The following is a 27,200-nucleotide window of genomic DNA, read 5'->3' as shown; positions in this document are numbered from 1 at the left end:
TTTCTGAACTGTTTGCTAGTTACATACTAGAATTTATTGCTACTAAATCAATGCCAGCTGAAGCCCAATAATCATGCCAGATTTGAATGGTTCAGTAAAATTAGTCACTGTTCTATCACTGCTGTGTACCATTTATATATTTATAACATTCATAAAGTACAAATAACATTTTTATTGTAATAAGCACAATCTGATTTTGAAAAAAAGGGTAAATATTACCATGATTTTTTTGGAATAAGAGTAGTAAAAAGAAAATATTCCTGGAACAGAGCCACGTTTCAACCTACACAGGTATGTATTCAAAGAACAGTGCAGCCTACAATTGTAGAGACTCGACATATACTAATGAGAGATGTTCGGAATTTGTTTTATCCTGCTAAAAATGCAGCTGCTCTGATTGTGATAGCATTAGAGAGAAATTAAGAAGCTGCTCTCACCTCTCCTTCCAAGTAAATCTGCCACATGGGATATAACACCACCAAAAATAAGGTGAAAAGAGATAAATAAATTGAATGCCAACAGGACTCAGTTCTTAAAAGTGTGTGTTTTTAAAACATTTAATGGATTCCTTATTAAAACTGAATGCTTGAAAAATAATCTTAAAATGACCTTGCGTCTTGTTATAGTATTATTGTATCCTGCTTGTCAAGTTAACTGAGTAAATAAACCAGATAATTGTTGAAAATAAATTTACAACATTAGTCGCGCTATATTGCATTGTGGATGAATGCTGACTGAATCAAAAAACCTTAAGTGGTCTGAATTTAGGCATTGTTTGTTTGTTCACATAGATATGAGTTTGGAATTGAGAGCATTTTGATTTGGAGTCTGGTTTACAATAAAGATCGCCAGCTGGCACATGCCTGAGGGATAAAGAGTTTCCAAACTTTGCTAATTTCAGTAAAAGGCTCCTAGGTAGTGGGGTAATCAGCGTCCAAGCTGCCCCCAGACTGTTCTTCCACACTTCTAAAGGATAAAATGATAGCCCATTGCTCCATTAACAGAGGTGTGGAGCCATATTTCCTATCCTGTTATCTGGCAAATAGTGACATAAACATAGATCTAAAAGGATTAAAAATGGAGCTGAGAAGATAACAAGAGAAAAATTCCCCAGTTATGTGAACAAGGATTAAGGGAACCCTTTGCAGTGTCAGGCTGTACACATGTCCATGCTCATTTCTGGTTTAGATAGTCGAGGTGGGCTGGAGAGTTTTGGCATGCTTCAATCTCTGACAATCTCATTGGCCCAGCATTTGCTCTCAAAATAATGGTAAGGTTAGTAGCAATCGCTGTTACTTATGTGTAAATACTACAGCAACTTTAGGCAAGGAGCAGAAATGTGTTTAAATGCCAGGATTCAAAGGTTTCTGCCCCAGTTGTGCCACTCCACCGTTAACTTCACAAAAACAGCATTTCGCTGTCTGCCTCACTATTGCCATGCATTGAATGCTATGAAGTTGTTTAATTTGCATGGTCGGTACGAACTAAACTCACTACAGAAAGTTAAGACCTGTCATTACAAGCATAAGTCCCCTTTTAATGACATAATAATTGTTAATTACTGACAATCAATCTCTCTGGCACTGAAAAATTAACTATTTCATATTTGGAGTCTCATTTCTTCCGGTATTAATTGAAGATTTTAGAAATAGCATTTTAATGTGATAAAGGTTCTATATAAATGCAAGTTGCTCTTGTTAGGAAGATATACAGTTGGTTGCCATTCACTCAAGTTTCAGATGCCTTGTTTCCCTCACTGCATAATTATCAGCCTGTGTTTCCAGAATAAAATGGCACAAAAAATGTAAAGCTTAAACTTATATGAACAAGTCTAATTGATGGCAGATGCCATTAGAAGCCCTGCTACAGCAACATTTGGGCTTTGACTCTATGTATGGAAAATGCAGTAGCTATAGTTAAGTGTTTGAATTATGCATTTGATTATCCAAATCGAGGACTTCAGGTGTGCAAACAAATCTTGGATATCTCATGGTGAGATTATTAGTTCTTCTGCACTGGTCTGGACTACCAATGCATTATCCAAATTTCCAAGTTTCAAAGTTCAAACCTGACAAAAGCTTAAAATATTTATCCTTTCAGTTCATTAAACACAGGTCAAATAATATAAAGTTGGCAATAAAATATAAGATATATATTTGTAAGTATAAAACAACATAGTTTTAATAAGGAATCACATTTTAAAAATTTGTTGTTTTGTTTGGAGGCTTGCTTCTGGGCTAAAACCATTCAGCACTTACTGATGCAACTCAGTCTTACCTTTTTCACTCCAAGAATATGAGGAAGCATGGTGCTCATCGTGAGAGAAAATACTGATGCCGTGCAATTGCTGAAGCATTGCCCGTCTGGAAGTGTGGCCTACTGTCCCAAAAGGCGTGCAAAATGGACATTTATTATAAAGCAATCAGTCAAAATAAAAACTGCCTACCAAAACACTTGCTGGCATGCACATTCCATCACAATCAAGAGACATACTCAGGCACGTTAAGGAAAAGTAACCTGTTTTGAGCTTGACTGATGAAAGTGTAACATTGATGCCATTTTGGAACTTGAAAAAAGGGATTAAAGGGTTAATTGACTCTGATACCCCAAATTCCAACAAGGGCACACATAAATTCTCTTACAGCAACCCCTGTCACATTTTATATCAGTCCAGCCTAGTCTGAGGTTTGCTAATCCTTATTTAGAATAACATGCAGACATGCACAATTAAAATGTTTACTTTAAAAGCAAGTAACTGATATCAGTACTGATACTAATGCTGAATGAATCACTTCATTTTTTTATATGGGAAAATATAATGCAATTTTGGTTCTTTTATTTCAGTAAATATGACATAAAACAATTGTATACTTAATGTCTGCTTTTAATATGATAGTTTCAATGATTTTATAGATATACATTATATATATATATATATAATGAATAGTTTTTAATTTGATATTTTAGTTTGTAAGTTTACGAAAGTTCCAACTTGTTTTTCTTTGCAAGATTGGGGTAAGATAGCATAATGGTTATGTTACCGGACTAATAATTCAGAGGCCTCGACCAGTGCTCTGGAGACATAAGCTAAAATCCCACCATGGCAGCTGGGGAATTTAAATATAGTTAATTAATTCAATCTAGAATAAAAAGCTAGCATCAGTAATGTTGGCTGTGAAACATGAGATTGTTGTGAAGATCCATCTGGTTCACTCATGTCCTTTAGGGAAGAAAATCTACTGTCCTTACCCAGTGTGGCCTATATGTGACTGCAGACGAACAACAATACGGTTGACTCTAACTACCCTCTGAAATGGCCTAGCAAGCCACTCAGTTAAGGACAATAAGGGATGGGCAATAGATGCTGGTCTTGCCAGCGCTGCCCACATCCCACAAATGAATAAAAAAATACATTTTAGGGTTACCAACGTGATGCACAATTGACATAAATTGACATTCTTCCTTTAAGACTGGCCATAGAAATAACATTACCCAAAATGTGAAAAATTAAGAAGTTGTAGCATTAATAAATCTAAATGGAATGCAAACATGAGGTCATCCAAATCTCTGCTGCCCATGTCTTAACTCGCACCAAGTCCTGTTGACCCATCACCACTGTGTTTGCTGATCCATATTGGCTCCTGGTTAAGCAATACCTCAATTTTAAAATTAACATCCGAGTTTCCAAATCCCTCTGTGGCCTCGCTGCTCTCTATTTCTGTAATGTCCTCCAGCCCTATAACTCTCCAAGATATCTGCATGCCTCCAATTTTGGCCTCTTGAGCATCTCTGATTTTAATCACTCCACCATTGGTGGCTATGCCTTCAGTTGCCAAGGCCCTAAGCTCTGGAATTCCATCCCTAAACCACTCCGCCTCCTTTCCTCCTTTAAGATGTTCCTTAAAACCTACCTCTTTGGCCAAGCTTTTGATCATCTGCCCTAATAGCTCCTTATGTGGCTCGGCATAAAAATTTGTTTGAAAATGCTCCTGTGAAATGTCTCTGGCCATATTACTACGTTAAAGTTTCGATATAAATACAAGTTATTATTATTGCAAAAATAAAGGCTACCCCTTAGAGTAGAATGTTATGGAATACAAGTGACTTTTTCTTATGTTAATTTTTAAATGCCTATATAGTCACACATTTTGTGAAGAATTTTATAGGTCGATTCCAGAAATTTAATCCGAAATCCAATCACAATGATAATTCAATCTTTCATTGGAATAAATTTAATTTTGCTTTTAAAAATTACTTTGGGAGAGCATACTCAATTATATTCCTGTTTGTAATAGGTGCCTGTAATTACTTTCTGATAAATTGGACTTGCAAAAAGGAAAATTAGAGTTGATGATCTGCCTCTATAGTACCTATTAATGATCCAGGACGGAAATAAAATTAATAGCAGCATTTGTTCATAATGGAAGATTAGACATGATGGAAATAATTAAGCAAACATATAGTCTAATTTTTGGGTAAAAGTAGATAATCTGTTGAGCTCTACATTTCCTGCAATCAATAATATTCCAGATCAGCCAAGGTATTCTAAATGACCAATATGATCAAAAATGTGCCTTAGAATGATCCCCTGTGACAAGTGCAACTGTTGACCTGAATGATAATGCATCCACATAGAAAGTGTTGTCACAGTTTTCTGGTTCCAAGTGCAATATTAAAATGCAATTTTCTCACACAATGTGACGTTGGTCCACAAAGTTGCCTATGTTTACTGAGGGCTGGATTTTACCAGCCTCCCCCGATGTCGGGGGTCGTGGCAGGGGGGCCCGGAAAATACCTCCGGGAGAGGCCCGTCACTGGTCTTGATGCCAAGAAGGCCCCGCCCCATATTACTGGTGGCGGTGAGGCCTCGTGGCAGCCCTTCCGCCAGTCGGCACTGGAAACTTAATTTAAATATTTAAATAAATGGTAATGAATGAATAAATACCTCGTCGTGACAGCTGTCCCACTCCGATATTGCGGCCAGTTGCCATAACTTCCGCACCTTTGGATCTCTGATCGGAGATCCGAGGCAGAACACTGGTGACAAGAGGGGAGGAGTGATGTTTTCAGGGCAGAAGTTGGGGGGGTGGGGGCAGCGGGGAAAACTTTTGCTTTTGGTTGAGGGGATCAAAGTTAATAAAGTTTGGGGGGGAAGTTTGGGATTGAAGGAAAATTTTTTTTGGGGGGAGAAGGCAATTAATAAATGATTAGTCATTGGGGGGGATGAGCGAGGGGATTGAAACTGTGAATAAATTTTTATGTTTAATTTTCTCTCCCCTTTCACTTTAAATATTGAAATGATGTGGAAGTGCCTGAAGCCCTTTAAAAATGGCACCGTGCCTGTGTGGTGCCGCTGGACACCGTTGCCTGGGACGTCACCGGCGGCGGGTGTTCAGCCCCCTCCATATAAATGAGGGCTGTGCTAAATATCGTGGCGGCTCCGTGGTGCAAATCCCAAGGGTGCATCCCGCCAATTTTGGAGTTCTGCCCCGAGTGTGTGATCTTTCTTTTTAAGTGAAAGGAAAAAAATGAAAAGGCAACATAAAAATCTGAAAATAATGTCAACAATTATTTGTATGACATACTTAGTTTTCAAGTCTAAGAATGGTCAGTGGCCAAAGGAAAACATAGGGTTTTACATTTATAAAGTTCCATAAATTGATATCCTTAAAACAAATTGCAGTTGGGTTTGTCTGAAAGAATGCAATATATATTTATTTAAAATTCAGTATTTTTACTATTTAGTGACATTTTTGAGGAAACAGACTGTACCTTTGAGAATAGTATATCCAGAAATTAATGGGTTCTGGAACTCCTTCTCTAAGCCTTTCAGTCTTCCCTGCCTCCTTTCAGATCCTCTGTTAAACCAACCCTTTTTGGTTGCCCTTCTTAATATCTCTTTTGGCTCACTGCCCATTTTTGTCTGATTGCCTCCATAAAGTGCTTTGGAATATTTTTCTACATTTAAAGATGCTATATATATATACACATTGTTTTATGATAAAAGCTTCTGTCTAATCACTCCCTGAGAAAAAAAGGTTAATTGATCACAATTCTTTTTAATGACTTTTCAGTTCTCCGGAGCAGTTTCTCTTAAGACTTCAGAATACAAATACAAATTTCCACTCCTATCGCTATAGTCATTTGTACACAAAGCTGTAATGAATGTTTCCCTCAACAATATATACCAAGTTAACTAGATTAACAATCTACTGTTCCGATGAAGGGTCACTGACCCGAAACGTTAACTCTGCTTCTCTTTTCACAGATGCTGCCAGACCTGCTGAGTGGTTCCAGCATTTCTTGTTTTTATTAACAATCTACTGGTAGGGTGATTAAAAACTGCAGTGTGTTTTATGGTGCAATGAGACACAATGGGGGAGATTTTATGTAGGCAACGGGGGTCGCATCCACCAGCTGAAGAACTGGCAAGAGCCCCATGTTGCCTCCTTTGTGAAAGCCCACTACATCACGTGCCAATTAGGCACTTAAGTGGACAGCGACAGGCCTTCCCGAGGACTAAGGACCCTGATGACGGACGTCCCGCCTGCTGAGAGCTTCCGGCCAATCAGAGGCCTGTACCTCTTTTACTGAGCAGTGCCAGCGCGGACCCACCTGAGGCCTAGGATCACAAGGGACCCTGGCCACATGTGAGTCATGGTAGGAGGGGGTTCGCAGGGTGGGGGCTGCGGGTTGGATGGGGGTTGGCAGCAAGGGCGGGGGGGTGCTCTCAGCGGGTCCCCCCTTCCCGATGCTGGGTCCCTCATCAGGCACTAAGTGCCTTTGAATAAGGGACCCCCAACACCCCGGAAGATGGCAAGTCACGGACTTAATTGGGGTGGAGGCTCAGTATTTTTTAATTGGGTCCCCACCTGCCACCATCCCACCCAATTAAATGCTCTCCCTGCCTCCAGACTCACCACGAGGGGAGCATAAAATCCCCCCAATATAAAGCACAAGCCAACAGTTTATGGATCTACATTGTATAGGGTTTGGCCTGCTATACTTTTTCTTAGAAAGTAGCTTTTTATCACAGATTGGGTATCTTTTATTGGTTAATTAAATTACTTCAGTCAACTACAACAACAACTAACTAATCTACTAAGTAATTATATTAGCAACCTGTAAATTTTATTGTTGACTGTGATTAATTTGGATTTTGAGTCTCTATTACAAAATTGCATTTGAAAATACTGGTGACCAGATGAAGGTTTTATGGCATTAGTAACAGCTGATGCCACTTCTAAGAGCAATAGTGTTAATAGTATTTATAAAATCTGATATCAGTCCAACAACAAGAAAATATATATATACACTACCACATGCTAAAACTGCTCAATTAATTATATCTTGTTTTATGACTGAATGATGAAATTGTGTAAAATCCAGGATTTGGATTTGGTCAGTACAGGATTTGCCATGGACAAAGACATCGCAACAACAATGGGCAATGCTTCAGTAACAGAGGTTTGAAGGGATAGGCATATGAAGTGCACACATTCAAGACAACGGTTTAAAGAGACAGGACCCCTTCTTCCCGAATTAGTTTGATAAGTCTGCTGTGATTCCAACTGAGTTGTAGTAAAAAGACGAGTTATAAAACAAACACACTGGGCTGAATTTATTTGCTGATGGTCAAGTCCTACCGCTAGTGATGGGCTGCGGGATCCAGGGGCAGCATTTTGCTAGCAGAGGCCAATTAAGAGATCACTGCTGAGGATGCCATCCAATTGAGGATAGCAGCCCACCCCCAAGACCTGCCGACCCAATCAGAAGGCCAGCAGGTCGGCAGCCTCAGTAGCACCATTGCAAGCGGTGGCCATTGCTGAGGCTATAACACCAGGAGGGGATGCCTAAATGGCGCCGTGCTCTTGAAGAGTGGTGAGTTTGGTTGGTGGGAGATGCACCCTGGGTTGTTGCTGTTTTGGTGGCCATTGCTGCCGATGGGGGGCAGGGGGAGCACTCTCTGTGTGTCATGGAGCGCCCATCAAGGAGAGTCAACCCCCCAGCCCCCCCGGAACCCACTCAGAGCCCGCCAGGGTTTACCTGGCGGTCTGCGCACATGATGGCAGGCTCTCAAGATGCGGGCAAAATGGATTTATTAAAAAGTCTGATTTCATTTATAAATAACTAAACATAGGCAATTTGATTGGTACTGGTGTAACGTGATTTCATGTTTATGTCAGGTTTGTTGGGGGGCATCACTGAGATGAGGTCTCCTGCTTTGTAGTTACTGCTGCTTCTGCACATATCTCATGAGCCTAGCTGAGAAGTGACAAAATTCATTAACTGATTAATAGGAAGATGAGGACTTAAGCCTTCTGTTATAAGGGATGTAGAAAATGTATAATGTACATTGTGTGCCATATTACCAGTGCAGAACCTAAAGGTCCTGATCCACTTAGTACTGTCTTATTACAAGACTTTATTTCTGCCACTAGATGCCACTATGTGAACTAGTGTAGCAGCCAATTAGATCAAAATATAGATACTATGATGCCACGAGTTGCTCTTTTTCTCATATGTTTTGTTTGATTTTAAAGTGACATTTTCTACATGTCTAGGTGGTCAAAAAACTATTCATTTTTTAAAAACTGGCTTATTTCAGTATAATTTTCTTTTAATATTAGTCATTGCCTGGCCTTTAGTCATGTGCCTGATGCTTCTCATTGCTTTGATTCAATTTGAATCTCATCTTTGTTCATTAAATCTTTTTCTTTTTGAAAATTAACTAATTACTAGAAATAATGTTTGCAATGATTTTTAAATTACAAACTAGATGGATCAACTGGGATACTGTCTCTTTAAAAAAAAAAGGAAATGAACACTGAAGTCATCATGAAACATTGATTTCACTATCACACAATACTGACTATGTAATTACATAGAAAACACTTCAGATTTTCCAGTTAGACAGTGCACAAAGCATTGGACAAACAGCAGATATAACTTTAATACATAGAGAATAACAAAATCTTGGACAATCACTGTTTGATGGGCTGGATTCCTCCACCCCAATGTGCTTTCTTCCCTAAATAATAACTGGCCATCTCAGGCAATTGACTTTTAGTTGTGGTAGAGTTCAAATTTACCCTCCCTCCTCCTCACTAGGAATTTTACATGCAATCTCATTCAGCTCAGAAAATTCAACACTAAAATTAACCAGCAGGGTGTGTAAATAGATAAAATTGTCATGTGAGTTTTCCTTTGCATGAGAAAAATGTCTAATGGCGCATCTGAGAACTACAAGAACTCAACATTATGTATAGTACCTAAGTTAGATATAAGTTGGTCTTAGGTCTTAAACTTGCAAATATGTGGTGATGACACTAGTGCTAGTTAGGGTACTGGACCATTAGAGTTTAAGAGGCTGAAAATGCTGGGATGTGCCCACCCGGGATCTCCAGCACTGAACCTGTCAAAGTTTAGATGATAAGGTAGGGGGTCCCTTAACCTAAATGCCACTAGCAGCTCCTGCCTTCCTCCAGTGGCCACATTTTTTTTTTTTTTAAAACCCTATTTATTTTCTTCAGGGCCATGAATCAAACATGGACCTCCTGATGAGGTCCATATTCAGCATCTCGCCACCAATCTTCCTTGGCTAGGCTGGGGATGCCAGAACTTTCAATGTTGGGAGTCGACAGTGCTCATTCCTCTCACTACCTGATGACATTGTTTGACATGGGGCTCTGTCCCTAAAACGTTAGATGAAAACTCTGGGTCTAGACTGCGACCAGATGTATCCAGATCCTGACCTAGTTTGCAGCCTTTCCACTGCACTCACACTGGAGATATGGTGGAAGTGCATCGGAAGAGCATGGGATTTCATTCGTTAAATTTTTATCCTAGGATATAACCTCATGCTACATATAACAATGTCTGACCTTTCATTCTGTGTACTGGAAAAAGATAATAAAGTTAAGCTTTTAAAAATGTCTTGACAAAGGTATCAGGAAATAATTTTAGACAGTAAGATGTAGAACAAAAATATTAGACAGCTATTTTCATGGTTTTACTTGGTCATGTTTCTAATGTAATGGTCTGATTTCTGTATAATTATTGACAAACTTTACATGCTATCGAGCACTTGGGAGATTGGGCTCATTACTGTGACTCAGTAGCAGATGTTTTTATCAGAAAACTACTGAGTAGTTTTTTTCTTTGCAAAATTTCCAATTTTCGCTGATCTTTTAACTCAGACTCCCACATAAGGTCTATCAATTGGGACAGTAAATGAGCTGCGAACTTGAAGATAATTGGTACTTGAAGCTTTGCTGAACAGAAATCCTCTTGTAAAGTAAGCTGGTCAATGTAATTTTTTTAAAAACTCAAATTAAGATACTCTGCCACTGTTAAGGATCTCGCCTACAGCCAGCCTAAAAACCGATAAATCAAAATAGAAATCTCTCCTTCCTGGGTAATGACTATAAATGCTGTGACTAGCCTCAAATTGGCATCACGATTCATGTCATTGCAATGTCTGCAGCCTTCTCTTGATAATGAAAGATAACACAATGGAGAAAAAAAAAAGATTTCAATGGGATAACACAGAGGAGAAAACATATATAACAAAAGGAAGCACATGAGGAGAAATTCATCTCGCAGTGTAAAATTGATGTAAAACCTCAGAATATTGTGGCACAATCTGTGTGCCCAAATTATACCTGCAGTCATATTAGCTCAGCTGACTCTTAATCATCCAAGGCATCCAACTGAAACAGGCATTAGACTTCTTAATTATGCAATTCAGGGTCCTACTGCAGTTTTAGGACTGGGAATGTGAAATTCAGGTGCAAATGGGTGGAGCTTGTGCTGCACACGCTCTGCCTAGGTGTACTAGCGAACCAATGAACCTTAAAAGGACCGCTGGAGGCTGCGTAAAAGAAGGCCCAGCAAATTTTCAGTTTTTATTTTGGTGGGCCTTCTGAACCCATAAAAAAACTGAGCCCACTACTGGGATGTTTGAGCCCCCATCCCCCTCTACGGATCACCTTCCATCCCAGACATTACTGCCCACCAGCTCAGCGCAATTTCACGCATTTTCTGCTTTCCGTATTCCACAATCTGCACCATGGGGCAGGATTTCCATTCCGGGGTAGGAACCGCAATGTCGTGGTCACTTCCGGGTTCCGACCCCACACTGCATCAGCAATGTGCATGTTTTGCAATTTCAATATGGTAAAGCAGCTAATTGGTCTAAAGTTGTATTCGCCATCCAATTAGTAGTGGTGGCGGATGCGGGAAGGAGGGGGACATAGGCAGCAATGGGCCTGATTTAAAGGGTGAGTGGCAGCCATTGTTGAGTCATAGAGTCATTGAGGTTGCTGTTCGTCCAAAGAAAGGAAGAAGGAGCACTGCAGAGGAAAGTGAGAAAGGAGGCCCCCTGTGCCAGGCAGCCTCCTATTTCTTGGATGCCTCAATGGAGGTCCTGCTGGAGGCAGTGACTGAGCATGGAAACATCCGGTTCCCTGCCAGTGGCAATAGAAAGCCTGCAAGGCTCACCAAGAGGGCAGGGCTGGAGGTGGCTCACAAGGTCAGCAGCAGAGGAGGAACTGGGTGCAGTGCCAGAAGTGCTTCAATGACCTTCTCAGGTCTGGAAAGGTGAGTCCTAAGATAGACCCAGATGGCTTACCTCCTGGTCAGCAGCCACCAAAGTGCAAAACAGAGGGGCATCTTTAGGGCACATAGAGTCCTCCTGTCCATGGGACAGATGTGTGACCCATCAGCATAGGTCAGAACCTAGTGATGTTGGACTGAAGTGCAGACTGCATGATCTTATGTGACTGAAAGGCTGCGAGTGGTGAGGGAGAGCGGCATTATTCTAACTGCACCTTCCTTCACCTTGCAGACCTAGCAGGAGTTGAACGCCATGAAGAATGAGAGGGCACACATGGACGGTGGGTGCCACAGCTCGGGTCGGTGTCATACTTTGAGAAGCTGACCTTTGATGTGTCCAGAGTGCCAAGCCACAGGGACGCTGAGGACGGAGAAACAGATGTGCGCCATAGACAGGGTCAAAACATCTTCAGGTTCAGGGGATGCATGGTAATGCTCCCCATACAATAGGCTGTCAAACCATGAGATGTCATCTCTTATTTTAAGTAGTGTGGGCCTCTGTTAACTGTTCTGACCTCTCATCACCATCTTCTCTTACGTCTCCTACAGGGCCAGCTGCAGAGGGGCAGGAGCCCACAAAATTCCAACAAGATCCTGAGGAATCAGAGGATGAAGACACCTCAGAACCTGCATCACATCTTTCTTGCGTACTCTGCACCAGCGCAGATACTCGTACCATGGTGGATCCCCACACATTATTAGAGAGCACGGCACAGGATGAAGTGCACATCACATCAGAGCAGGAGGATATGGGGGAGGCAGAGCTGGCTGTAGCCAGTCCTCTTTGGAGCATGGAGGAAAGGCTCAGCCCTGCTCAGCAGGGTGGAGATGCAGAGCCTTTGGAGTCACGAAACAGACGGCTCTACCTGGAGAGCTAGTGTGAGATGTATGCCCACATGTTGGAGTTACCTGAGGCACTGCGGAGTCCTGGGATGAGAATGGAGGAGTCCATTCATCTCATGTGCTTCACAAAGTCTCAGTGCTTTGAGTACATGAGCTCCTCCAGTGAGAGAGCAGCTAGCCTCAAGGAGAGCCATATGCAGCATCACTCAGAGTGGATGCAGGAACAGGTGACTGACATGCAGAGAATGCAAGCCACAGTCTCTAACATTGAGCGGTCAGCGGCACCAATGGCGCAATGAAGCATGGAGTGGGTATCAGCTGCACTCCAGCTGGTGTTTCCCTCCGGTGATCAATCTCACCATCAAAGGGCTGACGTGGCGACAGGAGGCAATGAGGGGATCACCCCTCACTGGGTTTCGTCATTATCATCCATCTCCATGGCCCCTCTGACGGACGAGGAAACTGTAGAGTTACACCCTATGACGGAGGCTACCACTGCAGTGATGCTGATGCAGCAGCCTTTGGAGGTACCCTACTTGCACCTCCATGATGAGGCCATGCATCATGGGCAGCTCAGGCCCACCCAGGCACTAGTGAGAAGACTGCCTCCTCCTTCTTCTTCTCAGGCAGTCCCTTGGGATCGAGGATGACTTGCTTCCACTCTAGTTCAATGGGTTCTGAGATGGCTGATAAGTCCAATGCATGATCTGCAGACTCTGCTACATGAGGGGCAGGTGGTGATTGAAGGGTCAGGTAGATGAATAGTTTGGAGGTTTGTGCGCTCCCTTTGATGCCTTGACTTCACCTCCCCATGTTCCCGACGAAGTCGCTCGAGGTGTACGATGCCTTACCAAATGAGCTTTCTCCATCTAGGATGGACATGAGCCAGGGACTCCCGCCAGTCAACGGGGAAGTTTGATGTTTTCAGGGATGCTTTGAGGACATCTCTAAAGCGTTTCCACTGTCCTCCCGGGAGTCTTCTTCCATGACCAGGTTCTGTGTAGAATAGCTCCTCTGGGAATCTGGTGTCAGGTAGGCGAACAAAATGTTCCACTAAGAGGAGCTGGTTTTAGGTGATTAGCGCCTCGATGCTGCACAGCTTGGCTTGGGAGAGGAGGCTGCTGTTGGACCGCCTTTCTTCCCACTGGATTTGAATTTCCGTCAGTCAAGATGAATGACGAGATCCTGGAAAATGTGGACCATTGAAGGCCTCCTATTGGCGAGGACAGACATAGATGACGAGGATCATCATTGCCTTCAATGTGCCAGCTCAGCCTTTAGCCTACTGAGGAAGAGAGTATTTGAGAATTAGGATCTCAAACCCAAGACTAAGCTTATGGTTTACCAGGTAGCAGTGATCGCTGCGCTCCTATATGCTTTGGAGACCTGGACAACCTACAGCAGGCACCTCAAAGCACTGGAGAAGTACCATCAGAGGTGTCTCCGCAAGATTCTCCAAATCCAGGTAGCTACTTGTTGACAGTACAATCCATGCTGAGGGTCTCGCCTTCGTTGCATTCCTGCCCCTCGTTTCTGACCCCTGCATCCCTGTTGCCCATGGGTCTGCCTCTGCTCCTGGAGATGCTGATCCTTATTGCGAGTCAATCCTATCTCAGAGTTGCTTAATCCTATTTCCTATTATGGCCTTCTTTCCTTTCTATTGGAATGTGCAGTCTTTCTGAGCCCCCCTCTCACAGATCCGTGAGGCCCATAGTCAGAAAGACCCGTCCAACATCCTCACCTCAACCGCCGTAAAGCCACCCGTACTCTCCCCAAAATGCCCTTGTCAAGAGTGAGGAAATATGACAGATAATTCTTCTGACTCTATATGATTTATGGCCTTTTCTGAGCCTTCCCTCTTTAATGCAGCTTCTTGACCGGCTCCCCATTTTGTTTGCTACTCCACTGATTTCATGCCTGTTTTGGACCCAAGTTGAATTTCTCGGCAACAAATCATCTGGCAATTTAAGGAATTTTACTCTTGGTTCTTTGATGCCAAGGGCTGTTGGTTATTTATCAATACTTTGACTAAGTGAGTATATTCAGTTTGACAGGCTGGATGTACAACAGGGACTGGGGGAGAATGAGATAGTCAGTGCAAGAGTGAACATTTTGTATTCAGACATTGCCAACTTTCTTCATTTGGATTATAACTCCTGTAGGCCAATAACAGAACAAAATCATGGAAGTGTTCACAGTCAAGATCATCTCCCAACTCAGTGAGATTAACACATGCATTTGGCCTGTGCCAGGAGTATGGAACACAAGTCAAGTTACAATTATACCATTAAAATAGCATATATACATCAGAAAGTTTTCTCCCTGTTTCTCTCCCCAATGTTGTCTTCTCTTTCCTTGCTTAGGCATTGTTGCATACTCAATCTTTAATATCTTTCATTATTCATATATGACCCTTGATGAATGTGGGTAGGCTGATTGACCATGCATAATAGCCAAACCTGATCCAATCCTCACCCAATAGCTACAAATATGGATCTCTAGCAAGGGTTTGGTTGTAAGTGAACTGGAATGGGGACACTGGCTGATACTTCTCTCACTAACGCATGATTGTTGTAGCCATTTGTCATACTTCTAGTGATACCTCAATTGGGATTAATTAAATAACCATAGACTGTAAAGTAAACCAGGGATCTTTCTAGTCTAGATACTTCAACTACTGAATAGATAAGTTGCTGAGTCACTGAGGAAGCCAAGAAGCAGTACATGATTCGCAACTAGTAAAGTTGAAGCAAACAACGAGTGGTTACTGTTCTGGTTTTCCAAAATTGCCATTAAGCGGTGGGGAGGGAAAGAAAGGGCCAGCGACACACGACATTGATACACTGAAGACAATTAGAATGGAAACCTACTTAAACATAGAACTTTTCAACAAACAATCTATTTCGTTGCAGAACAAATTATGTTCCAAATGGCGTAAAATGTATTAATGACCTTTAAAGTTAAGATTCATATGTAAATGCATGATATAGCTTTGCAAAGCCACTAGCCAATTCCCACTTTCATTGCATAGACTGTGGATAAAAGAATATATTATTATTCCACACCTGTATAACTGAAAGCTCTGGTTTGTGAGACATTTTCTGTCTTGTTTAAAAAAAACAGATCAACCTGGTGATTGCTGAGTGATGACAGCCACATTGTCTCAAATATATGTAAAGCTGACCAACATTGAGAAGAAATGTTTGCATATTATTTGTGCTTTAAATGTCGCTCAAATGTTTTCACATTACGTTGTAACAGGTTTAGCAGTTCTAGACACTGTGCTAGTGGCCAAAATAGTCACTAAACTACAAGAAGGACCTGCGGATAGTGTTCTCATATACCATCTGTAATACATCAGGATGCAATAAGTTAAACAAAGGTTGCATTCTATTTTAAATTGTAGAGTTTAAATCTCCTGTACAGTATAATGTTTGTGTTACTGTAAAATTGCTACTTAAGTTTAATAAGTCTTATTTGTATTGTACTTACATTTAAAAACATGAAATGCAGTAATTTTTTTCAACCAAGTATAGTGTAAATCTTGACAACTCATTTTAGTAAAATATTCTTTGCAAGTAGAACTCACACTTAATTACATTTGATAGGAGAGCCTCTCAACTACGGAAATAATGACACTACTGGTTATAGAATGACGTGGGGAAAAATAATGTATGAAACAGAAAACCTCCATAGGTTAATGGAATAAGTAACCTGAGTAAACATATGAACTTTTTGGTTCCTGTATGAAAGTATGATCAGCATAAAAGCTACTTTCAGTATACAAATAATAGTGTATCTCAAAAGATCAGCAGTAACATTAACACTTTGAATGGAAAACAGTAAATGCATGATAAGAAAGGGATAAAAGGTGTGGAATAATAAATAGGCTACGCCACCAGTAAAGTTTCCCGGGTAAAAATAAAACGATTAAATGATTAAGAATAATCACCCTTTGAGAAGCTAGCATTGTTTCACATCAGCAAAGCATGGAGGAGAGTGACATTAAGTAGAAATTACATTTTGTCAGGAAGTACTTTGGTACTTTTTTCACAATTGTCTTTTTCTCATGAAAAGGTATAAAAGAAAGCAAAAATAAATGCAATAGTGGCATTTATTATTTACCAATCAACATTTAGAGAATTTATCCTGTTTAGTAACACTTTAATGGTTTCATCAACATAGTCCTCTGACATAATTTATCTACACAGGAACTACACTACAAACATAATTCATTGACAGCTTGTATATGAATACAAGTACTTTATTTCACATATCCATCGCTGCAGACATTGTCATATTTTAATTTTAACCAAAAGGGCATTTCTATTTGTGTTGTACAATGACTCAGTTCTGGCTAGAACTATCAGTTACAAGAAAATAAGTGTGATACCGTGTAATTTGTAAAGTATTGATTACTGCAATATTTGTGGCCTTTACAAGTGCATTGACATCAGTATGTTAATTTTTCTCAGGGTTTCTTTTGACCACCATGAGCTGCAATACTTGACAATTTTTTTTTGTACTCATTCTCCTCTAAAGTCAGGTTTCAGCGTGGAGAACAAATCACTTAAACCACAATGACAACTATCCCAACACAAAAACACTTAAACAAAGTTCAACATATTACTGTTAGTATGTTAGTAGAATTTTCACACAAAAGTATAATATTCCTCTAGGGTGCTGCTCAGGAATTAAGTCCATCAGTAACTTCAATTTTCTTCATTTATAATAATAGTATTGAAATTTGGCAAATATTAGTCAGCTACTGTATAAATTAAAACCATACAGGTCCTGGGGTGATATAAAACTTGGATAACAATTCATGGACTCTGTTGGTTGCAACATAATAACACTTCACTGTTTAATTGTTGAGCTATCAGTCCCACTGGTTGTTTAAATGTAGAATCAATCACACCAGGGTATTATCTATGCCACTAAGAAACACTATGGCAGTTTCTTCCTGAATGATGCATCACACTTGGAATTAATATTTTTATTTTTAAATTGATAAGCATAACTAAGATTGCATCTGATTTTCTCAGCAAGACTGACTCTTTTCCTAAGATGAAAAATTATGATCATAAAACATATTTGTCCAGATCTAAATAACCTAAAAAGTTCATAAGAAAAGCATAGTCGAGGATTATGTTGATGAGCAAACTTCTGCAGAGTACTATATTCTAAGTAGGGCTGAGTTTTCTTGGCAGTACTTCATTCAACATGTCAATTTCCCTGACAGCAGAAAAGATTTTGACTTAGACCACTATGATTTTAAACCAAGTTATTTTATTTGAATAAGGCAAAGTAAGAATTTTCACTGGTGGTATAACCTCCAAGTCTACATAAACGCACAAGAACAAGTAGAATCACACTTTGGGGCATGCAGTACCTGATGGCCAGAGCATCTGTGCTGTCACTAGATGGATAAATTAGTAACTATATCATCAGTGTTAGGAGTCATATTGTTTCCAGATGCTAGTTCCTATTTGATAGCAACGTATTTGCTGTTCCTGGATCTGAGGTCACTGCAGTCAACTAGGGACACATTAAGACACATGCATATACACACGTACACTCACACACACCTTCTGTGTGGGTGACAGGCAGTGAGACTTCCATGCAAGCAGCTGACTGTGCTTTTCGAAAAGGTGGTCGGCCTGGTCCACGACGGTTCAGCTTTGAAGCATCAGCAATGGAAAGGCGCTTCCCGGTGTTGCATGGTTGGGAAATAGGGCTTGTGCACACTCCATTGACGTGATCTGAAATAAATGTAACCAATGGTAGATTTTACAGTTAACCCACTGCATGTAAATGGACAGTGTCCCTTGATCTATCTGTGCTGCAGCTAGGGCAAATATAGTTGTTTCCAACTACTCTTTTTCTGGTGAGCTGCAGAAAATATAAGAGTAACAAAATACAGAATCAAGGGCTGGGGAGCCAATGGTCTTCCATGTGGGCTGGTGGTAAGATTATCACTGACTGAACATTTTCAATAATTTATTTTAATGGAATTACTGAGCATAAAAGTAAACAAACATTCTGACAATAAAAGGAACATGATTACTGGTCACAATATTGGCAGTAAATATAAATGGAGAACTACCTTAATATAACAACTTGAAACTTTTCAAACCAAATGATTTTCAATAAGGCTTCCAACAATAAGCAGTAAATAGAGATAAGTGGAAATCTAGACCAGAAATCAAAACTAATTTAAAGTAGGTCAGTTTGACTGGAGAAAGAAGAAAACCAAAGTTAGTTTCATTTGGAAGCTTGAAAATAATTTAAACAGCAGAATCACCATTTTACAAAAGCAAAAGAGTGCAGATGCTGGAAATCTGAAATAAAAACAGAAAATGCTAGAAATATTCCCATTCTGATGAATGGTTATTGACCTGAAACATTGACTCTGTTTCTCTCTCCACAGATGCTGCCTGACCTGCTGAGTATTTCCAGCATTTTCTGTTTTTATTTCAGAATCTCCATTTTGTTTGATGTAGAAATTTGCATGAGCTAAGCCAAGTTTTCACTTTGTCCTCAATTTTATGAAAAGTAATTGTAGTAGCTCAAATCTGGTTCCATGTTTGGAGAAATTAAGGGAAGAGAATGGCTAAACTGATACATTTCTTGCCATGCTCTACTAATATCAAGTCAATGAAAACTTTCAAAATAATGACTTTAGTAACTGCTGTGATATCACTTTAACTGCCTGAGTATAGTATGCATCATCACAGGAAGTGATATAACCAACATGTAATAAGCAGTTGTAGTAGTGTTAGTCACCAGTCAGCACATGTATTTTAGAGCTCTCTGGTAGAGCTGTTACTTTGCAATAAAGAACCCTTCATTCAACTTACCATTCATTGTAAGATTGTTTGGTATATTATTGCTGAGAAAGCAATACCACAATATCGTGGCAGCGGAACACATCAGAGTAGCAGTAATGCAGAGATGCTCAGCCTGCCAATGATGTTGTTCAACGGGGTACGATGACATTGGGAATGGTGATTTCTCCCGTGGCAATCCATTAAGGTTTGGACAACACTGCACATCATTGGAGGAAGCGGCGGTGGCACGACACTGTCAGATTCAATCCGGAGAAATCGGTGCTCAGGGAAAGTGTGAGTACACGAAGAGGGTTGTTTGTTTGGGTGGTGGCATGCAGAAAAGGCAGTAATCGGGCAGAATTGGGTTCGTGAAAAGTGAACGGAGTCAGTCCAAGTCGGGTCTGCAGCATGGAGCTGCCATTACGCATTGTGGTTTTCCCACCAGAAGTGCTTTGTGGGTGGAGTCTCCCTAATTGCAGGCTGAAACCTCGCACTGCAGGCACAGAGCTCCAGATGTGGCTGAGGTCTGACACTGCAGGCACAGCAGACCTACAATTTTTTTTTTCCTTTATGGAAAGTTTTAGAAATAAAAGGAAGCCATTAAAGGTGAAAGCTTCAACAAAGATTTCTTGTAGACAAGAAATTTGGCACCATGACCACCAAACACCCAGCGATGAACTGGAAAGTTCAAGATCTCCTCCACAAGCTCCAACTCTTCAAGCAGCACATGGAGTTGTGCTTTTTGGATCTTGCTATCACAGAGCTTGCCAAGCAAGTGATCAAGATAAAAATTGTGATTGGTAATGAAGGACCCCATCTCATCAACACCTGTGGATTGTCAGAAATGGACCAGAAGGACCTGGCGAAACTTTGGACTACATTGGAAGACCAGCTGAAGGTCAAGGTTAATTTTAGGATCCATTGGCTCAAACTGATGGCATACAGACAACAATCCAAAGAGGTCATTGATCAATTTGTTAGCAGATACTGTGAAAAAGGATAAGTTTGTGATTTTTCAGATGTAGAATTATCTGAAAGGATAATGGAGTTAGTAATTACATCCACCCCAAAAGAGGCATTTCAAAAAGACCTGTTGGACAAAGATAAGGAATACAACACCAAAAGTCTCCTGAGAGAAGGCAGGAAATACAAAGCTATAGCTGCAAGAAGGCAGTGTATACGAGCGCTTGGAACAACAATCATAGGTGAGGTAACCAAGACATCTTGATAGGACAAGGTGTGTGGCAAGTGCAGTCTGATGCACCAACCAAGAAATTGTCCTGTTTAGAGGGACACCTGCAAGGTGTGTGGGAAAAAGGGGAAAGACTGTGCAGAAAGTCTGGCAATGGAGAATTGACCAGAAGCCATAGCTCGAGAAGAAACAGACACCACCTAGTGGGAAAAAAAAGAATGAATTCACCAGAAGCCAGTTTAATTGCAAGCATGTCCATGAATTAGATAAGGACCCTGATGACAAAGAAGGCACTGAAGGTGGACAAGCCTTCCACACGGTAACAGTTGCACACCAAATGGATGTGGTTACACAGCAGGAAGCATTCACTACAATTGCTATCATATGTCCAGAAAAGAGTGGCAAACACAAGCTGTAATTAAATGTCGATACAGGGGCAAGTGCAAATATTTTGCCACTGAGAATACAAAAGGATATGTACCTGGCAAGATGGGAAGCTATGATACAACCCACAAGAGCCAGACTCACTGCATACAATGGTTCACCAATCAACTGCGTGGGAGCACTGACATTGGAGTGCAGTTATGGAAATTCTGCATGGTCACCACAAGTCTTATGCGTTGTTGACACCAATGATCCAGTGGTAGCAGGACTTTTAGCATATAGTGAACTCCAGATCGTGACAATCCTCAAGATCGGCACTGTGCCAAGGATACACAATCAAGATAGATGTGACCTCATTTGGTCCATTCAAGATTTGCAACGAAGGTAGCCAGACAGATGATGCCATGGGCAGTTTCAAAGGAGATGCTGTCCTTCATTTGAGAAACGATGCAGATCCTGTCATAGATCCATCAAGGAAATGCAAGTCCACATCAAGGACAAACTGAAAGTTGAGCTGGATATTGTGGAATGGCAAGGAATTGTTTGGCATGTTCAGCAACACATGGATTGCTGTAGCTCTATAAGAGCCGTGATCAAAAAAGATGGCACCATCAGAGTATGTCTAAACCAGGGGTGCCCAATATTTTTGTGTGAGGGGCTACATTACAACTTTTGTCCTACATAGGGGGCCAGTGAGCAAATTTTGGAAAGATAAAGGCATTAGATATTTATCTTACGAATAATCAAAACAACAAAAAATGTGCATTTTTGTGAACAAGCTTTAAATGAGACTAATTTATTAACTTACTTTCTCATCATTATGTTGAACATTGATTTAGTGAGATATCTGGCATTGTTTTTGCTTGCACAACTGGTCAGTGTATGCCCACACATTTTATGTAGTGATGCAGAGTATTCTGGATAGATGCCCATCTGTCAGGAGTGCTCTTCATCTTGTTTTGATGCTTTTCATTCTTGAAAAAAGCTGTTCGCAGCAATATGTGCTGCCAAACAGTGCAATGAATCAAAGGGCATGTTTTGATAGATTTGGAAAAGACACTGAGAGAACATACTGACTACAAAATGTCAGAAGGTCATCTGTGAAAGCTTTGTGAAAGCTCTCTTCATATCACTGTCAGTTTGGACCAGACAGTAGCAACATGGTGCCATACTTATACATTCTCTATTAGTTTTTAAAGAGTTTATTGTGCAAACATGGTCATTTTAGTAATCAACATATTGTTAATATGAATCGTGGCTGGAGAGTAAAGCTCCCAGAAAAATTGGTGAGAGCAGTGGAAATTAAATCAATTATCTTGAACAGTACTGTTAATAAACAAGTTACAGACCCATGAAGTGTGGCATTTTTGATTTTCATTTCTGTATAACGAGTCAAACTTTTTGCCTTTAATGCAAAGTTTTCAGAAGAGGGGAGAGGAATAACAGCAGGATATAAACATGTAATTTCAGGGGCGGCATCGGCGCCAGTTTTTTTTGCGCATATTCTATTTGTGCCCATTGAATATAAAATTAAATGGCAATAAATTCATTAGTGATGATTTTTTTCTGTTCTGATACAAACATGATTTAGACAGCTAGGTGAGGGAACGTGGCTAAATTTACAGTTTCGTGCAGTATATCAGAATTAGCCACTTCACCATTGTATGGAATTACAACAAACGTTTCAAATTATCATAATATCAGAACGAAAAATAGATAAACAAGCATGTTTTTCGAATTTAGTGGGGGATGTGTAAAAACAGCAATATTATAAACTGGAAAGAATATATTTAATAGACAGCAAGGGTGGGTACATGTGCAAACTGAATGCACATGGTCATGCATCAGCGGTGCACTCATCATAAATGTGGATAATCTGCCTTGAAGAGCTTCCGACTATTCCTCATCGTTTTCCTCTACCCGCAGGATACTGTTGATATACGACTCGTATACATCCTCGTCTATTTCCAACTCTTCTAGCCATTTACTGAGCCAGGCTGCGAATGCCACCACCTCTCCGCTGGGCGCAGCCATGTTGTGTGGGAGCAGGGTCCTGACAAATATGGAGTTGGCTGCCAAGGTGCCTGACATTCTGGCAATGCTGAGTTTGACCCCGAGGCAGCCGCTACAGCTGGCGTTTGGCACTAAAGTGGAGCCAAGTTTGAAATTCCATTTGAAAACTGAAAGCAATTTGCCCACAAGGGCCAACAGCAGAAACTGCACAGTGAGGAGGAGGAACGGCCAGCCCCTACAGGCTGGATTTGGCCCGCGGGTCATATGTTGGACAACCCAGGTCTAAACCCTAGAAGGTTAAACCGAGCATTAAGAAGATGTCCTCATAAAATCCCCACTTTGGAAGAGTTAAATCTAAGGTTTGCGAGAGCCAAATTTTTCTTGAAGCTAGATGCAAAACATGGGCCTGGATTTCATCCACAGCGGCCGTAAAAGATGGCGGCCCGCATGCGCAGGTTTTACTCCATGGAGTCACCGCAATATTATACGTGGCGGCTCATTTACATGGCTGGGGTGGGGCAGACTGCCCCCACCCCCCTACCCCGATGACGTGGAAGGGGAGGGCGCACCGTCCATGGCAACGGCGTCTGATGCCACTACGCAGGCGCTGGCGCCATTTTAAAGAGCTTCATGTCCTTCCATTGCATTTGAATTTTTAAAGTTATATACATGATATAGAAATAATGTAAAAAATTGAATAAAACATTCAAGTCCCTCTCTCCCCCCCACCCCCCACCTCCATCCATGATTAAACAATTTATTAATTGCCCTCTTCCCCCCAGAAAAACTTACCTTGCGATCCCGGCCTGCCCCCCCCGAAGGTTTATTACCTTTTACCTACAATCCCTTCCAACATCCTCTCCACCAATCGCAATAGATTTCCCTGCTCCCTGCAACCCCTGCCCTGAAAATTTTCCGGGCCCCCCGCCACAACCCCCAACAGCGGGGTGGCCGGTAAAATTCAGCCCATGGATACTGGTCGGTCTATCTCTCTGAAGGTTCACAGGAGCTGACAACTTCCAGAACTCCATTTGGAAGATATTGGTTTTTGTGCTTATTGTTTGGTTTCTCAGTAAGCCAAGACTGATTTAAAAAGCACATGCACAGTATCATTGAAAGGTTCCTGGGTGTGTCGGCATTGCAGATGACATTGCAGTCATGGGCAGCACTAAAGAACAGCATGATAGAAATCTTCATATCTTAATGGAAATAGCCAGGAGAGAAGGCTGTTGGGGGGAATTATATGCTCTCCCCCACAGCAGGTTTGGAGGCAGGGAGAGCATAAAAATGCCAAAATATAGTCCTGGGCAATTAACCCCAATTAAGGGCCTCATCCCGCTGCCACTGCTGCAATTAGCTATGCGGCAGGATACCCTGTTGCTGTACAGGAAGCACGGCACGAAAAACCGTGTGGGTTGCTTCCCAGCTCCGGGTGGGGTGGGGGTGCGGGGGTGGGGGGGGGGGGGTCCCTCGTTAAAAGGCACTCCCGCTGAGAGCCACCCCCCTGCCCTTGCCAGCGGATCCCCTACACCCCAAGAGCCCCCCCCCATGAGACCCCTCCCACCCCGATCTACCTATGGCCTGGGTCCAGTACCGCTCCTGGGCCTTCGGTAGGTGCTCCTCCAGCAGCAACCATGCATCCAAGGAGGTGTTGTTCAGTGGAAGAGCAGCTAGCCTCTGATTGGCCGGCAGCTCTCCAAGGGTGGGACTTCCGGTGATGGGGTCCTTGATCCAGTGGAAGGCCTGCTGCTGTCCACTTAAGTGCCCCTAATTGGCACTAGATTCGTGAGCCTTCCAGAGAAGAGGCGATGTGGGGTTCTTGGCGTTGCTTTTTCTGGACATCGAGATCCCTGTCACCAGCATAAAACCCCAGTCCTTGTGATTAACAGCAAGAAGTGTACCATTAACTTGAACTACATCAACTTTTTCAGCTCAATCTACTCTGATGCAGGCATTACACTGGATCTGAGCAAAATAGAGGACATTCAGTCCATGGCTAGTCTGCAAGACAAGGAAGATTTACAGAGATGTTTAGGTTTATTCAACTTTTTATCTCTGTACAACTCAAATTTTTCCAAGAAGGCATCATCTCTACATGAACTCCTCAAGAAGTATATGCCATTCCTGTAGCACGAGGATCATCAATACGTATTTGATTTACTGAAGCAGTTACTGTCGACAGAAGCATGATTGCAGTATTATGATCTGAAGAAAGAAACCACACTTGAGGTAAATGCTACACAAAAAGGTCTTGGAGCATGTCTATTACAAGATAGTAAACCAATTGCTTTTGGTTCTGAAAGTCTGTCGCCCATACAGGCCAACTATTCAAATATAAAACAGGAAATACTAGCACTAGTATTTGGTATTACAAGGTTTCACAGATATCTTTTTGGCAAATGTTTTCTAGTTGAGACAGACCACAAACCGTTGGTTATGACTGGGCAAAAACCATTCGCCAGCTATTAATCAAGGTGCAAGGATACGAATGCAAGGTTAAATATAAGCCTGGAAACCTAATGGTTACATCTGACACACTAAGCAGGTTACCTATTCTACTAGACATCCAAGGCAACAGAATTGATGTCAAGCTGGAAGATGTATACCAGAGAGTCTTGATGCATCTTGGATGGAGGAAATGTGAAGAGCTACAGGAAGAGACTTCCAAAGATCCTCTTCGAAAGGCATTATGGCAGCTTGTTATCAAAGGATGGCCTGACACAATACAGGAGGTTTCTATAGACCTCAGAACCTTTTGGCCATATCAGGACAAGTTGGGAATATCCAGTGGCGTTATCTTTAAAGGAAGATAAATGTTAATTCCACAAACACTTCGTTTTGACAATCTTTCACATTGCGTCAAGGTCAGATGGGCATTGAGAATTCGGAAGATGTGCACATGAAATAGTCTATTGGCTAGAAATCAACAGTTACATCGCATGAGCAATGAGAATGTGTGATGCATGCCAAATGCACCAACCGAGCCAAGACAAAGAGCCACTTCATCCCCATGATGTTTCATCATATCCTTGGTCAAGAACTGACCAAGAACTGACCTGTTCACCATGAAAGGCGACAATTATCTACTGATAACTGACTATGTTTCCAAGTTCCCCATCATCTGTCAATCGAAGGACGCATCATGCACATTAGTAGCAAACACTGTGAGCGCAATCTTTATCTGATTCGATTCCTCGGAGGAGATAGTGTTGGATAATCATCCACAATCCATCGTCAAGCCATTTCAAGACATGTGTGGGCTCTGAATCAACTATCATCATCACCACATTACCCTAGGTCAAACAGATAGCAGAAAGAATGGTACACACAGTCAAGTCATTGATTGCGAAGTGCAGAGAAACTAACCAAGATCTCCACATACCCATGTTGCACTTAAGGGCAACACCCCTCGACACAGGATTACCATCACCTGCAAAAATCATGTTCGGAAGGAAGTGAAGACAACTCTTCTGCGTCATCACTTAATGAAATCTTTGTCAATCCAAGACAAACTATTGGCAAAACTAGAAAAGATGAAAGTCACATATGATAAGCATGTGGGCATGTGTCATGCAGGCCCCCACCTGCCAAGAATGAGGCACATTAATTTCGCCACATTGACATTAAATTTCAAATTGTTACTGGGAAGAGGAGAAGGCCTGTGACAAGGGGTTGCCAGGCCCCTGACTGGAAAGACACATTTACATATTAAAAGACAGTGCTTGTAGACAAAGGAGCTACTCCCAGCTCCAATTCAATTCACAAACAGACGTGATAAGACCAGTTAGTAACATGACTAACTGGTTGTTGCAGAGTTTTGAACTGAGAGTTTGAACTGAAAGCAGAATGCTCCGGGATTGAAAAGACCTCTCCTGGCTGGCTTGCCACAGCCTCTCCTGTTTGCTCTGAGCTGTTTCTCACGGAACTCCGAAACTCACTGAAGACACATGAACCAAGAGAGAAAAGTTTCCTACATTGAACAAGGTTTAAGAAAAATACTGGGCCCCAACGAAAAGCAAGAGCTACCTACAATCAAGGACTCTGCAGCAAGCTAAAAGCACAGTAACAAAAAAACCCTCTTCAGAGATTGCCTCAAACCTTTCCACTTTATTTTTGCTTCTCCTCTTTTCTGCCTCTATTTGCATATGTGTATTGCGTATGCATGCTAGCGTGGGTGCATCGGGTATCCGTAGACATTAACCGAATTAGAGTTTAAGTTTAATACATTTCAATCTTTCTTCTTTAAACCTAAGAAAACTTGTGTGTGCTGGTTTCTTGCCTTATAATTGGAAAGTGGTGAACAAGGATTCACCAAGGGGGAA

General features: G+C 41.4%; 1 protein-coding gene across 2 annotated transcripts in view; it reads right to left on the bottom strand.

The window, feature by feature from the left end:
* stxbp5l (syntaxin binding protein 5L) overlaps positions 1-27,200 on the bottom strand; it is a 679,153-nt gene that overhangs the window by 15,801 nt on the left and 636,152 nt on the right. For both annotated transcript variants that reach the window (XM_068039933.1, XM_068039934.1), the window contains one exon: positions 18,048-18,221. In XM_068039933.1, coding sequence (XP_067896034.1) covers positions 18,048-18,221 — 174 coding nt within the window. The remainder of the gene's footprint in view (positions 1-18,047; positions 18,222-27,200) is intronic.

The sequence above is a fragment of the Heterodontus francisci genome, chromosome 10 (genome assembly GCF_036365525.1).
Source record: "Heterodontus francisci isolate sHetFra1 chromosome 10, sHetFra1.hap1, whole genome shotgun sequence".
NCBI classification, from domain to species: domain Eukaryota; kingdom Metazoa; phylum Chordata; class Chondrichthyes; order Heterodontiformes; family Heterodontidae; genus Heterodontus; species Heterodontus francisci.
The sequence above is the reverse complement of the archived record's forward strand: the minus strand, read 5'-3'. Positions and strand labels throughout refer to the sequence as shown.